At 30.0% G+C, this 17,707-nt stretch overlaps 1 protein-coding gene across 2 annotated transcripts in view; it reads right to left on the reverse strand.

Moving 5' to 3' along the window:
• Positions 1 to 1,057: 1,057 nt before the first annotated feature.
• The window catches only part of LOC145252869 (glycine receptor subunit alpha-2-like), a 282,197-nt gene continuing 265,547 nt past the window's right edge, over positions 1,058 to 17,707 (reverse strand). The window contains exons 9-12 of one of the 2 annotated variants that reach the window (XM_080112887.1): positions 10,436 to 10,573; positions 4,193 to 4,563; positions 1,261 to 1,487; positions 1,058 to 1,180 (exon numbers count right to left, since the gene is read on the reverse strand). In XM_080112887.1, the coding sequence (XP_079969013.1) occupies positions 1,305 to 1,487; positions 4,193 to 4,563; positions 10,436 to 10,573 (692 nt within the window). In that variant the 3' untranslated portion in view covers positions 1,058 to 1,180; positions 1,261 to 1,304. The other variant, XM_080112884.1, reaches the window with a different exon arrangement.

Here is a 17,707-nt window from a genome sequence, read left to right on the forward strand (position 1 = left end):
GCAAGCAAACAAAATCACGATCTTATATGCAGATTAAACATGTTAACGTCCTATGTGTCAAGTGCTTAATAAACCGGTGAGGGTTTTCAAAGAATTTACCGACGTCACGCAATGCATATTCGTTTACAATGGAATAAGACCAGAATTACAGTTTGTGATTATATTTTCTTTCATAATTTCTTTATAATTTTATACGATGTGTATACATTTCGTGCAAAATCGTTTAAAAGTGTCTTTTACAATTCATGATCTTAATAGTGTTTACCGTCCTGTAAATATAATTATGCCTATTTTAATTTTTCGATGAGACGTGTGAGCAGTAAATGTTATAACTTTATTTTTATCATATGTTGTTTATTAAATGTATATAGAATTATATCTTTTTTATTGGTTCGATTTTGATTATGGTTTTTATTGGGTTAAAATAATAAAAAAAGTTATATATGTCCCATTTGTATCCCGAATGTTAAATCAATTAGCCGCCGAGAGAACGTTTTTACACTGTAACAGTGAAAACATTAACGACTTACATACTGCGATGTCAGAATTAGTGTTACAGGATACGAAACGATAGGGTAGTTTTCACGAAATCTTAACACAAGAAAGATCATAGAAAGCTGAAATCATATATATATATATATATATATATATATATATATATATATAAATTTACAGTTCTATATATTTAAATTTTATTCAGAAAAATAAAATTTTTCAAAACAAAAATTTATTATTTGAACAAAAAATACAATATTCAAAGTAATTTCCTTAATCCATAGATTTTCGATGTAGGCTCGTCTCCTCAAAGAAAAGTCATTAGCAAAATATTAAATATAATCTTGCTAATCAGCACATACATAGAAAATATGTTAAAATTAACTCGTCTTAAGGGACATAGATAAAGAAAATAGGGATTAAAACAAAAAAGGGTATATATATATATATATATATATATATATATATATATAAATATACATCCATACACACACACACACACACACACACACACACACACACACACACATATATATATATATATATATATATATGGCCGCATATATATGCATCGATGAATAAATGTGTTATATTTTTTTGTATTTTTCTGGACGAGTTTCATGTGTGCGTCATGACGTTTACCGGCCCTTCTGTTGTGTTTATTCTTTTTTTCATTTTATGTCACCTCCATGTTGTCGTTTATTCTTTTTTTCATTTTATGTCACCTCCATGTTGTCGTGTATTCTTTTTTTCATTTTATGTCACCTCCATGTTGTCGTTTCCATGCCTGCGATGTTGATTGAACTTGTTCAAGATTTTATCAAGTTGTCATTGTCAAAATAATAGACAACCCAGTAACAAGTGATGAAAATGGCGAAGGAAACTGGGAATACAATCCGTGACACAAAATCGAGCCGTCGAGCGCGGCGAATGCCTTGAAATGTGTAGAAAGGTCGACCGTCTGGACTGCGATTTCGGACAATCTCTTTCAACTACAAAATAAAACAAAATAATAACTTTATATAATATTTCTTTAGTGAAGAAAACTAAAAATAATAACAACTTTTTTACATATAAAAAATATGAAAACAATAATCTGCAAAAGTGATAGACACATGTGTTATAGAGTTTATCTTAATTCTGGTTTTTATATTCATACGACAAAATTAATGGGAAAATGTAACCATAGTAACTAAGATAAAGATAACATTTTGCAATATAACATTACTATTTAAATATTTACATATATTGCACGGTGATTAACACCCTTTGAATTTACTGGAGTTCCCCTTTTGTATGCGATACCACGTTAAATCGAAACATCTAAGACCATAAACGACCAAGTTTTCTCTGATTCTCTCTCCTCTGATCTTGAGCAAGTGGTACAATGGGGGAAAGAGGTGGCTTGTTACTTTTAATGCATCTAAAACCAAGCTTTTATCTTTACATCATCAACGCTCTGATCCCCATCTGGCATCAATTGAAATGAATGGCTCTCGTCTTGGGGAGACCTCATGTTTTGACAAGCTTCTGGGCTTGACCTTCACTCCTGATCTTAAATGGAACACATACATTAAATCAGTTGTCAAGGCCGACGGAAAAATGGTGGGCTGCTTCTATCGATCCAGTAGATATTTCACTGCTGATGCAATTCCCTATCTATATAAAAGCCAGGGACGTCCAAGGGTGGAATACTGTTGCCACATTTTGGCAGGAGTTGGTAGAAAGGACTTATTCTGCCTTGATAAAGTTCAAAATAGACTTCGTAGCCTCGTAGGGGATGTCCTTTTCTCTTCGCTGCAACCTCTATCTCACAGAAGAGATGTTGCGAATTTGTCTCTGATGTATCGTTATTTTCATGGAAAGTGTTCGACTGAGCTTCAATCTATGGTCCCCCTCGCAAAACTTTCATTATTTTCATGGCAAATGCTCCGGTGAGCTCCAATCTATGCCCCCCCCTCGCTAAACTTTCACAAGAAACACCCGTCTAGCAGAAAACACTATCAATAATTCCCCCACTCTTTATCTGTGCCTAAACCTAAACGTAGATTCCATGAACAAAGCTTCTTTCTTAGAACTGCACGCCTATGTAATTATCTTCCGTTTTCCTGCTTTCCAGCTGACTACAATATGGTTGTATTCAAGTCTAACGTAAACAAGTTTTTGATGAGCTGTTCCATATAAGTTAACAAATTTACCGAATTTCCATTACTAACGATTACTATATTGTCCAATTTCTACAGTACACTCTTTAACCCTTATCCCCGAGTGGCCTCTTGGCCTTGATAAGTGATGATGCCTATGTAAAAAAAAATGTGTTATTATAACATGACGGAAACAGCTTGATGATGAAAATAATTGCCTTCGATTTGATCCTAGCTGAGTTTGACATATGTTTTTAAAATCGAGGTTCGCAGGTGCATGGGGGGGAGGTCAAATCAAGTCATATAATTTAATTAATATTGTTCCAGGAATTTAAATCTTTGGGTGTAATAATCATGATGATGTATACTGCTGGAAAAGAATATAAAATCACATGAGCACAGCATCTTTCGAAATGCTCTCACGTAGTAGTGATCGAAAACGCTCGATAAATGAGATTATTCAGTGCCACAATACACAATTTACTAGCTGAGACCAAAAACGCAGCATAAATATCAAATCAACTACTCGAATTTACCATAACTGATGAGCATTATAAACATGTAATCGGGGTTAAAATAGAAATTAGAACATTATTAAGTACATAACATATGAAAAACAAAACTCCTACCAAGTGTGTGCGAGTTTCTCTCTTTTTTTTTTAATTTCTCGTGACCTATCTGACATGACGAGCAATGTTTTTGGTCTCAGCTGGTAAATTGTGTATTGTGGCACTGAGTAATCTCATTTATCGAGCGTTTTCGATCACTACCAAGTGGTAGTATTTCGAAAGATGCTGTTCTGATGTGATTTCATATTCTTCTCCAGCACACGCAGACTTAAATTACTGTAAAGATACTAATTAAAATACAACCTACTATTAACAAAATAGCATTTAATGCAGCTAATAATATAATAAACGTATTTAACAAATAAATAAATAATAATTAAATAAAACTAATATGTAATGAGAAGAATAAATGAATAATAGTCTCTAACAAACCTCTGTTCTCATCCCTCTTCGTCTGCCAGAGAAATTAAAACACACATTAATTGTCATAGTATTTAGTGGAAATATTCGGAAAATAGGTATTATGCGTATTTTTTTTTTTAGATTAGGTCCACCTCCACAATATTTTTTTAAATGACACCTTTTATAGGTTTTCGACTATACTGAATAGTAATTTTGCAGAAATAATTAGTTATCGAGATATAAAAAGTTATATTATGCGTTGTATTCTTTGGCGGCCATCTTTTTTCGTGCGTGCAATGTCAGTCATAGATGAGTAGATTTGTTGATGTCGCGCGCTCACGCCCGTAAAAAAGATGGCCGCCAACGAATACAATGCATAATACGACTTTTTATATCTCGATAACTACTTATTTCTGCAATGTGATTGTCGTATTCAGCATAGTCGAAAACCTATGAAAGTCTTCATTTAAAAGAAAATTGTGGAGGTGGACCTAATCTAAAAATTTACCCTCATTGTGTGTGTGTTTTTTTGTGTGTGTTTTGTGCATATGTTTCTGTGGGTGATTCATGGAGACTACTTACTTCTATGTTATTCTGCTGCTGTTCACTGCGAATAGCCATAACGCGCTTCAATTGGTGCCTGTCCATTATATTGACGAAAGCAAATTCGAGAAGAGCTGCGAACACAAAACAGAGACAAGCCGCCATCCAAACATCGATTGCTTTGATGTAAGAAACTTTCGGAAGGTTTGTTACGGCCGAGGACTTTTGGGTGGTCATGGTTAGGACGGTAAGGATTCCGAGGGAAATGCGGGCCGGAACAGCATCAACATTCAACCAAAAGGAAACCCATGAAATAGCAACGATGAAGATGCTGGGGATATAGATTTGGATCATGTAATAGCCGAGGTTTCGCTTCAGAGTAAATCGGACTTCGAGGCAGGAAAAGTTACCTGAAAGTAAACATTGAAACACCAAAAGTCATAAACATATTTACTGACAGGTAATTGCAATAATTTTTTTCTTAAAACACTTTCAGAAAATTTACATCTTTATGTAGTTTCAACGGTGATATTTTCAAATGGTTTCATTATGGCTACGTGAAATGAATTAACACCTTTTCATATGTACGTAAGCTTGAATTAAAATGTGTAAATTGTAAAAGACAGTATAAGGAAAATGTTTTATGTATATATGTTTATTCATGTGTTTTAATCATTGCTCCTGGTAGACTGTCAATACGAATGTAAATTCCGCAAGTTGCTTCAAAGGTGATATGGTCAAGTATTCTAATTAGTAATACGTTTATTTACTTAGAAATTTCTGCGTTGGACTGGCATTTTAACAGTAAAGTTTAATTCAAAGACACACACACCGATTATGCAAATTTAATGCCTACCTTATACTACTTAATATATTAAACACCACTTTTGACACTTTAATGATATCAACTTACACAACTTTAGTCATTAAAACCCGATTTTGAAAACTTTAATGATTACTAAAGACAACATAAATCATAAAACACCGATTTAGCACTTTTAATGACTCCCTAACACTTAAACAAGTAATTAAACAGCGACTTTAATAATTACCTAACACTACTTATATCCTTAACATCGATTTTGTAAATTTAATGATTACTTTACACTACTTAATCATTAAACACTGTTTAAGCAACTATAATGATTACTAAACACTACTTAAGTCATTAAACATTGATTTAACAACTTTAATAACTACCTAACACTATATAATTAATTAAACACCGGGTTAGAAACTTCAAGGACCACCTTACACTACTTAAGTTACTAAATAGCTTTTAATTACTTTAATGGACATCGAATACTACTTAAATCATTAAACACTGATTGAGCAACTTTAATGGATACCTAACACTACTTTACTTATTAAACACTGATTTAGCAACTTTAATGATTATTTAACACTAGTTAAGTCATTAAACACCAAATTAACAACTTCAATGATTACGTAACAATACTTAAGTCATTAAACACTGATTTAACAGTTTTAATAATTGGCAAAATCTACTTTAGTTATAAAACACTAGTTTTGTCAACTTAAGTGGTTACCTTACACTACTTCATCATTTAACAGCGATTTAGCAACTATAATGATTACCGAACACATCTTAACTCATTAAACACCGATCTAGAAGATCTAATTAATACTTATTACTATTAGTTATATTACTTAAGTTATTTAACGCAGATAAAGCAACTTCAATAATTACCTAACATTACTTTAGTAATTAAACAATAATTTCGCAAATTTAATAGGTACTTGACACCACTTAAATCATTAAACACAGACTAAACAACCTTAATGACAGCCGAACACTACTAATGTCTTAAAATACAGATTTAACAACTTAGATGATATATAAATCATTAACTTAATCATCATAAACTGAATTAACAACTTTAATGACGACAAAACAGTACTTAAGTAATTAAACACCGATTTACCAACTTTAATGACAACCAAACACTACTTAAGCCATCAATAACCAATTTAACAACTTTAATGGTAACCAAACACTACTTAAGCCATCAATAACCAATTTAACAACTTTAATGGTAACCAAACACTACTTAAGCCATCAATAACCAATTTAACAACTTTAATGGTAACCAAACACCACTTAAAACACCGATTTAAAAACTTTAAGGACTACTTTAGGCTACTTATTTATAGTATACAAAAGTATAATTATATAACTGTTTAAACATATATTTTAAAGTCTGCGTAAGAAAATATAATTTTAATAAAAGAATTTCGTAATGAAAGCCACAGTGTATTTTTATATAGTAAAAAAACTTAAAATAATTAGAAGATGCGCATCGATAAAAATGAAAGTACTGGCAATGGTATTTTAATAATAAGGATAACGAAAGATAAGAAAGTAGTAATTCGTTCTTACTATATAACAGGGGAAATACATCTTTTCTGATAATAATAATATTAAAGTTCATGTCATTTTTTTTCGAGTTTCTGAAGTTTGTAATCGGAATATTTAATCCGAAATGATTACCTAATCTAATTAGGGAAGCCACATTTGTTTTAATCTCTGGAGCGTTTTTAATGAGGTTTCCTTCATTCCAGAATGACCGAATATTAAGGTGATAGCCAATGAGATTCTCTGTAATGTAAGGAGGGAGAAATAGTTGCTCTTGGGACAGAGAATAGGGTGTGTGTATAAGTATATGAACCAGAAAATTAGAGCGAAACTCCATATATGGCCGTGATGCAGAAAACCTTCCGGTGTCGACTGGTAGTAGAAGTAGTACTTTTTTTAGAGGAAAAATCAGCAGCTACTTTCATTGTATCGTTACTGATGATGATGAACCAGCGGTTAATTATAGGGTTTTATTATAACGAATTTATGCGTCCAAAATTTCGTTCTATAGTTAAATAAGATAGTGACTAATAGTGTAAAAATAATGGATTTGTATGTGGCATCTGTTGTTGTGAACCTACGGTATTTTGGTCCAGAGAGGAAAAACTGCGCCTCTTTTATTATATATAGGGATAAAAGTCTATTGTCGTTAGAGAAAAATAAGGTGGAGTAGTAACAGGAGAGAATAAAAAAAGAGATAGAAGGGAGACGAAAAGAGAAAGAAGGAGAGCCGTCCCCGTCCTGCGTAAAATCGTATGACTCCTTTTGTAGCTAAATAAACATTAAATATATTTAAATTATCTCCTTTGGTAATTTTTAAGAATTAATGAGCATATTAAAACACGAGTTTTGTTTTATTTTTTATATTATATTAATATACTATTTATTGTTAATATGAAAGAAAACTATTGCAGATATAAGGAAAATCAACAGTAGAATTACGAATGAATAACACGAAACATTAGGAAAATATAGACAATTTAAATAAAAGTTATGCATAAAACTTATGAATATATTCAAATGCTAATCGATACTCAGCATTTCGACAGTACTATACACACACTGGCGAGCGCGCACGCACACACGCGCGTGCGCACACACATAATATTTTTTCAAAATAATCAAGGAGGAAAATACAATTCCTTTATAGTTCTGGGTCTGTCTAAGTGTCCTGTTTATTTTAAATTTCTTTGACTTGGAGTTGCTGGTCAAAGTGACGGCAGACGGATGGCTAAGTTTGAAAAAATTGTTTATCGTCTTTTGTGTTACGATTTATAAATATAAAATCTGCATTTCCTCTGGTCACGAATAACAATTTTTCCTTCATCACACAAAACAATGTTGTTTATGAATTCAGTTGCCAGTGCACTGCTGGTTATGTGGGTCTAACCTATTTGAATTTGCTGACATGCATCAACAACCATATACCGGCAGACATTAGACTGGGCAAGCACCGTGTTTTTCGCCGATCTTCTGCATTTAAATCTGCCATTAGCCCATATCTAATTGAAAATCCAGCTCGTGCCAATGCCTTTAAAATGGATTATTTCAGAATATTTCACTGGGATGACTTACAAAATTTTAAACTTAAAGATTTTGGAATCATTCTCAATTTTTTCACGCAAGCCTTTTCATTTTCGATAAAAAAGAATATGTTAAATTCTGCAACTCGCTGGGAGTTATATTTTAATCCTCATTATATCCCATCTATCGAAATTGTACATATTTTTTACATTATTGTATATATATTTTACATCATGGTTTATATATTTTACATTATTGTTTATATATTTTACATTATTGTATATATATTTTACATTATTGTATATATATTTTACATTATTGTATATATATTTTACATTATTGCATATATATTTTACATTATTGTTTATATATTTTACATTATTGTATATATTTTTTACATTATTGTATATATATTTTACATTATTGCATATATATTTACATTATTGTATATATATTTTACATTATTGTATATATATTTTACATTATTGTTTATATATTTTACATTATTGTACATATATTTTACATTATTGTACATATATTTTACATTATTGTACATATATTTTACATTAGTGTACATATATTTAACATTATTGTTTATATATTTTTTACAGTATTGTATATATATTTTTTACATTATAGTATATATATTTTACATTAATGAATATATATTTTACATTAATGAATATATATTTTACATTATTGTATATATATTTTACATTAATGAATATATATTTTACATTATTGTATATATATTTTACATTATTGTTTATATATTTTACATTATTGTACATATATTTTACATTATTGTACATATATTTTACATTATTGTATATATATTTTACATTATTGTTTATATATTTTACATTATTGTATATATATTTTACATTATTGTATATATATATAACATTATTGTATATATATTCTACATGGTTGTTTATATATTTTACATTATTGTATATATATTTTACATTATTGTATATATATATTACATTATTTTATATATATTTTATATTATTGTTTATATATTTTACATCATTGTTTATATATTTTACATTATTGTATATATATTTTACATTATTGTATATATATTTTACATTATTTTATATATATTTTACATTATTGTATATATATTTTACATTATTGTTTATATATTTTACATTATTGTATATATAATCTACATTGTTGTATATATATTTTACATCATTGTTTATATATTTACATTATGGTATATATATTTTACATTATTGTATATATATTTTACATTATTGTTTATATATTTTACATTATTGTTTATATATTTTACATTATTGTATATATATTTTACATATTGTATATATATTTTACATTATTGTATATGTATTTTACATTATTGTTTATATATTTTTACATATTGTATATATATATTTTACATTATTATATATATATTTTACATTATTGTATATATATTTTACATTATTATATATATATTTTACATTATTGTATATATATATTTTACATTATTTTATATATATATTACATTATTGTATATATATATTTTACATTATTGTATATATATTTTACATTATTGTATATATATTTTTCAATATTGTATATATATATAGTTTACATTATTGTATATATATATTACATTATTGTATATATATTTTACATCATAGTATATATAATTTACATTATTTTATATATATTTTATATTATTGTTTATATATTTTACATTATTGTTTATATATTTTACATTATTGTTTATATATTTTACATTATTGTTTATATATTTTACATTATTGTATATATATTTTACATTATTGTATATATATTTTACATTATTGTATATATATTTTACATTATTGTATATATATTTTACATTATTGTATATATATTTTACATTATTATATATATATTTTACATTATTGTTTATATATTTTACATTATTGTATATATATTTTACATTATTGTATATATATTTTACATTATTGTATTTATATTTCAAACGAATTCCCATTCGCTTTCTGTTTTTTTTTCGTATATTCCTAAGTGTTTTCTCTTGCGTTACAATTGAATTTGTCTTGTGTTGCATCTCCTGAATTCCCATTAATTACTCCGGATGATGTTGTTGACGAAAGGGGCTCCTATTGCACATATCGTTACAGGTATTTATTCCATGTCTAAATAATGTATTACACTATAAAATGTCTAGGTATTTTGTTAACTTAATCTTATTTCTACCTACATCAGGACAGAAATTTTATTTTATTTTAGTTTTGTTAAACACAGGATAAGATGAAAAAACATTATATAAGGAAGGGAAAATCATTGGAAAATCTTTTCTTTTGTTAAAGTTTAATCATTTTTCATTAATTTCGGACCATAATAAAACGTTGACTTACCTGCATCGACCCGAACGTGAGGTTCGCATGTGTAAGGAGCGTTTTTTAACATCCGGAAATGTGGAAGGACAAGATTCTCGCCAAAACTGAGCGGATTATCAGCCCAAACAAATATTACTGTCCGCTGGGAATACGCAACTGTTTGATAGAATTGACAACATGCATGGCTTTTAGAAAAGAAGATTGCTCAATTGTAATACATAAATAAATTTGAACTGGAACTAAAACAATCAAATAGAAACGAATGGTCCTGCACTAATTAATTGTCATACAATAACAATAATATGTAATAGATATATTGTAGGAAATGCATTCTAATATTTTGTTTTTACATTGCAACCGTAAGTCGCAAGTTAGATAAGATAAAAGTTTACAGTTATAACAAAATTGATTCATCTGCAACCTTTACGTATTTTTTGTAAGATATTCACAGCAAGAACAGACGCAAACATTTCCTTTCCTCACATTGTGTGTCTAATATCACATGACTATTTAATGGTCATAGTTTCTTTCTAAATATTCCAATATTGCGTGTGTATCTAACATGTGTGTATATATATACGTATTCATGCCCATCTAGTCTATAGAAAATACTTGTGTATAAAACCAATGATCATGTCATCTGGTGGTTATAACTGTTCCTTGTGGACGTGTGTGTGCGTTTTTAAACATATCCAAGCAGATATGTTCGCTTAACATAAACAAGGAAACAGTTATTAATTCATTAATCATGGCACATAAGAAGAGAACGGACTACTAACCTTAAGTTGTTGCTCCCTTCGTATCTTGGACACTGCAAGAAAACATTTCAATGTGAAGCAGTAACAAGAAGACTTTTTTGTTTTTCCTCGTTTATTCTCATTCTCACAATTTCTCTCAATGATTTGCAACGCTTTCTATTTTTAGTCTTCACATCTTAGCTGTCTCGGAAGACGCCGCTCCCCCATTGAGTTGTCCGTTCTCCCCGTCGTTCAGCTAAAGACTACTTAAAATCTACGCAAATGTACGTATCATCATCTGCCTTATACCCCAAACGCTGACGTAAACCTAAATCTAGTTATTTGTTTACGCAAACAAAAAATTCCTCCAGATATCTGTTTACCATTATTTTCTGAATTCACATTCGTTTGTAGCCTTTTATTATTCAAGCTATCACTCACATTTTCCAATCTAATTGTTTTTATTTTTCTAATCATAATAATCGATCTAGCGACCCGCCGTCGCTCGAATCAATTAATAATAATAATGTTTTGACTCTTGACACTGACTGACACAGTTAACACAAATACTACGCTGTGATAACAGCCTAAGGGTTAAACATTAAAATATGAGAATTACGTTAACTTGGAACTAATTTCATGGAGACTATAACACTACCGTCGTTAAACCAAATGCCTAAAATTGCTTATAATAAACTGTCAAAACGGGAAATTAACTTTTCTTCATTTCATTTTTTTTTCAATGCTTTTTCATTCAACTAAGAATTTATTATTTTTAATATTTGTTCATTCAACTATTTATTTACATAGATTCTCGAATAGCTGATAAGTTATAGAATATTTGTGAAAATATTCAATAATTTATCAATAACTATCAATAACTATTGAACTAACCCAGAAAGTCAACCAAAGAAAGCTATTGAGTAACAGCGAAGATGAACCAGTAGTAAGAAAATAACTTCCGTCATCTTGAATGTCGTCTTGCTGCTTCATATTTGCAAAGTTTGGTCAGCAAAATTTGTGTAGCTTATTCCTTAATTAGTTACAATGAAATCCACTGTATCAATAACGGAATAAATCCAATAGTTCTATATATAGTAGGATATATAATAAAAATACCTATATTCTTATAATGAATTATTTGAGAGAAAACATGGGCTGTCTTTGTTTTAAATCGAATAAATTTATTATAAACTGTAAAACTCATCTCATTTGCATATGTCTGACTATTTAAATCACAAACATCTTTTGCCCTAGTTCAGCATTCTTCCCCCTCTCTTTAAGAGATATCTTTGAATCTCGTTAAACTTATTTCAAACGGCTTTTTGACAGATTGGATAGGAGATAGATGTCAGCCGAACATTTGTCTGATTCAAACATGGTCATTGGTTACTGCAAACTCGCGATCAGGAATTAAAATGAATCTTTACTTAACACTACGTAGATATAGAAAAAATGAAATCCATGCATTTAAATTTACGATTCATTACGGATATGGAACGCAGGAAATTCTGTGTAGCTTAATTTCGATTTATTTTATAACAATACCAACTTCTAATAAATACACATACCTATATTTATACAAGTTACTGTATAACTGGTTACACTCAATAGTAGTCCTCGCCAGCGAAAGTCTTTGTTATTGTTATTCTATGATTATTATTTTTATTTAAAAGATTTTGTGTCCTGCTCTTTCGTGCGAGGACGAATACATCTCTCTCCCCCCTCTCTCTCTCTCTCTATATATATATATATATGTATAAATATATATGCATATATAATATAAGCATTCGTTCATAAGTAAAATAATTACAAAATGAAACAATGATAGAAACATAGACAAAAATGATAAGATTATAAGCTGTCAGTTGAAATTATTTCCAATGAATCCTTGATAAATTAAAACAACATATAGAAGGAATAGTTAATTTAAACTAATTTTCTATATCAATTTAAACGAATATCCGTTTACATATCCGTTTACATATCCGTTTAAATTGATATAGAAAATTAGTTTCAATTAACTATAATCCGTAGATTATTCAATATTCTTTTCTAACTTTAAATTGTTTATGAAAAACCTATTCAATATTACTGTAGTCTCAAGTGTTCGAAAACTGAAAAATCGTGAAACATACAAATTCAAAACATTATTTCAATTCCGTAACTTGACTTAAATGTAACGCATATTCCGAATAATAATCAATACGATTTAAATGTTAGAAGTATAAACATACATTAGTATAATTTGCTTTTTTTATTACCACCAACTCGAAAAAAACTTTATAAGAATCTGTGGTCAGACAAATCCGACAAAACCGAGACAAGAGCGTGGAACCCACAATTGTATTTATTTAAACATGTATTGCTGACATTAAAAACAAAACTTTTCTATTTTAATACTCATACATAACACATATCTTTGTTGGAATATATTCGTTATATCATATATTTTTTAATAGTATGTCACACGGTAGGATATCACATTACTTCGTTGAACAAACTGATTAAAAACTGAAAAACAAATAGTGATAAATGATTATATGACAGTACATGGAGACATCTTATAGAATTCCAACGCATTGCTTGACGCACCTATTGTATAATATCCCTGTTAAACAATATTCAAATTGAACGCCCCCACTCCAAAGTAATCGTTTTGGCTAGAACAAAACAAAGCCCAATAATCAGTGCGATTTTAGTAAATCGAAGTTTCTCTGGCAGGTTGCCGATTATACAGCAAGATTACTAAGGCGAGAACACATTGGTTTTACGAAAGCGGGCGGGTGAAAATGTCCAAATTATGGCACACTTCCACGTAGTTACGTCATTAAATGTTTGTCAATATAAATGCACCAACGTATCTTCCTCATCAAACAGAAAGACTGGTTTGACGTCTTTAAGTTTCACTCAGGTAATGTCCACAAACAAAACTGGCTTTTGCCCAGTTCATACAAATTAATCAATCGCTTGAACGCTTTTAGCTTTTTAACTAAAGCTATGTAAGAAAAATTTCCATAATTATTCAACAATGTTACACACACACACACACACACACACACACACACACACACACACACACACACACACACACACACACACACACACACACACACACACATATATATATATAAATGTAATTCTTGGTTCGTTCGCTGGATGATTGCTTCGACATTTTGGTTATTTTACCCATGCGTATTTTTATATATCTCTTTTTAATTATAACATTATACTTAATTTTTCTTCAATAAACAGGTGGGTTTCTTTGAACCGATGGACCATTTTTTTATTTTGGGACATATTTATTTATCATCGCCTGTCGTCACGTGACATCACTTAAAGGAATTTTTGGTCTCACCACGACAGGCCGTGATCTCACTTAATGGAAACAAATTCTTATCATGTTGTATGAAATAATTTTTTAAAATATCGGATTCTAATCGATAAATTTTAAATGGATTTAATCACGTGATTATTTATAATGTAACCATGTGATTGAAATTTAATTTCAATTAACCACATGTGGTCGCTCTCCTACGGGCAAAATAAATGCCGACGCTCAAAACAATTTGACCCCTCCCTTTACTTAAAAATTCACCAAAAATCAGGAAATTAATCAATTTTAATGAAAATTTCAGTATTTATCAAATAATGATCACAGAATAATTTTTTATTTAAATCTTAGAGTTTAGTTCAAACAAAAAATACCTTTAAATAAAATACAGTAAATAAGTTAAATAAAAATAATAAAATGAAGTGAAATTACGAATGGATTTATATATATATATATATATATATATATATATATATATATATATATATATATATGTGTGTGTGTGTGTGTGTGTTTGTATGTGTGTGGGTATGTGTGTGTGTGTTTCAAGTTTAACCTGTCTAAATTGTTATCTTTAATAATTATTTTCGATAGATAAGGAGCAACGTGGTAAAGCCCTTTCTTTATTTAATTATATTGTTGGAATGGGAGATTATAGCCGACTCAATTAAATGTCGTGTGGATCTGTTATATATGTGTTTGAGGAATATCGCTTTGTTAAAATAAAATGGTGTCCGTTATCCATGATGTGACAAAATATATAGTTGAGTGTATTGCCGTTTTTCACATATTTTTTTGTGTTCATACATTCTTTTATTCAAATTACCTTGAGTTTCTCCTACGTATATTCTTCCACAATCAAGGCAAGTTATGGAATATATTCCAGTTTTGATGTTTGATGTTAGTGTTGGTATAGCCATAATTTTACGTGTTAGATCCCTAATTGTTAAAGAGTTTAGTTTTGTTATTTGAATACCCGTCTTATTTAGGTTCTTATAGATTGTGTCGTTGTTTTTATTAGTTGGTAATGTTAATTATTTGTCGTGTGTCTGGCTATTTAGGGAATTGTCTCGGTTACGGTTATGGAAAATTTTTAGTGCTCTCTTTTTTGTATTTGTCACAAAATGTTGACGGTATTGTATCTTCATAAATGTATGTTCGATATATTAAAATTCTTCCTTGATGTATTCTTCACTGCATATTCCCTGGTCCCTAAGAAAAAATCCTATTAGAATACCTCTTTATATCTGTAAACAAAACATGCATTTGGAACGCGCTACTGTCTTATAAAAACATACTGTGAATTTTATATGCGAGCTTTATATGTGATAAAACTTATTGAAATCATTTGTGATTTTAGGCGGTATTAGAGTGTTAACTGTAGTCAAACTCGGATTGCGTCTTTTTCATTCCGATTTCTTTCGATCATGAATTTTCGATACTTAACGGAGGCTTTCTGTGCCTATCAAGGAACACTTTAAGACCCATAAAGTTCATTTTTGTGAAATTAAAAACAATGGGCTAGCCGTTTGAGAGTATATAGAAAACGAATTCACAAACACACACAAAGTGACTTTCAAATATATAAATCACCTTTGATTGACTCATTGGGATAGAGATCTATTAAAACTTCAAATACGTATATCCCATTTTTAATATAATTAAAACCATATTGTTATGGTCTAAATGCTGAAAAGAATAACGAGAAAACTAGGAAACATTGAAATGAATAATATATTAAACAGAAAATACTGAAACGATCGTAGTTGAGTGGGAACTACGCTCAGCTGAAGGGCAAGTAGTTTGTCTCTGAGTTTTGGGTTTAGACTGCTAAAAAGCAGAACCTTGTCACCGGAAGTGACGTCAGGAATAGTAAATTTCTAGAATATGTAGGGGTGTCACCATAACATATATGCATAAGAAATTAATAGAGAGAATCTGGTAAGATTTCAGCTCCTATCAACTATATTAGGAAGCGAAACGAGAAAAGAATAAATCAGGTATTATAACATAGTGAAAAAGTACATATTCGTGATCTTAATTAAATCGAGAAAAATAAGAGGACGTGGCTTCCTTCATAAACAGGCTTTTACTATCTTGAAGAAGAAAAAGTTACTACTTTTTTTTTAATGTGAAACGAATTGATAAGCACTACAAAAATAGGGAATGGGGAAGAGAAGAAAGCCTCAGGCCGTCTCAAACCATAAAAAAGATTGAAGACTAAAACTGACAGTTCGTTTGTCGGAGAACAAACATTTTTGAAATTTTGGCCAAAGACTACCGGTCCCTTTTACGAAGAACAAAAGCTAGGAGATCGAATGAAAGCGATTTATGATGAAGGTAATTCGTTAAACACTTTGTTATAACAAGAAAATATGTTTAATAGAATGCGTTTTGCTACAGAAAATGTAGGCTCTCCTTGGAATTGTTTCAGAAAGGGCTTTGGCCGAATGAGTCGAACTTTGTGAATGATGCTGTGACCTAGCCCCCTTATGGGTGGAGTAAATGGTGTCCTTAAATGGTTAAACAGGAACCGTTAAAGTTTTTTATGTAAGCTGCCCCGGCGTCGTCGGATGACCAGACGGGTTTAAATATATCGAATACGAAAAAGTTTAATTTAATGATGATGGGTTTAGGAAATTGTGAAGACAAAACAAGTTATATTTTCTTTTCATCTTAGACCGGATATTGCCGAAAGGGAAAGGTATTGACCACTGAGGCCATGCGAAGAAATATACAGGGTGTCCACAAAGTCTTGCTACATAATCTACAGGGTGTCCACAAAGTTTGGCTACATAATCTACAGGGTGTCCACAAAGTCTGGCTACATAATCTACAGGGTGTCCACAAAGTCTGGCTACATAATCTACAGGGTGTCCACAAAGTCTGGCTACATAATCTACAGGGTGTCCACAAAGTCTGGCTACATAATCTACAGGGTGTCCACAAAGTTTGGCGACATAATTCAGCCAGATTTTGTGGACACCCTGTATGAAAAATCCCTAATTACTATGCACAGATGTTTTGTTAGAATTATTTGTACTCAAACTTTGTAAGATAATTTGGATAAAGCCACTTATGCAAATTACACACTATTACTTGGAGTTGCTTGCAACAATAAAAAAGAAAAAAAAAAGATTAACAGCGAGCACTTCTCAGAAATTACTCTCTTTTTCTGCAACAAACAGAAACTCCTCCAGAACAACTGTTTTGGAAACT

The sequence above is a fragment of the Euprymna scolopes genome, chromosome 3 (assembly GCF_053919585.1).
Source record: "Euprymna scolopes isolate OS-2025 chromosome 3, ASM5391958v1, whole genome shotgun sequence".
Classification (NCBI taxonomy): Eukaryota; Metazoa; Mollusca; class Cephalopoda; order Sepiida; family Sepiolidae; genus Euprymna; species Euprymna scolopes.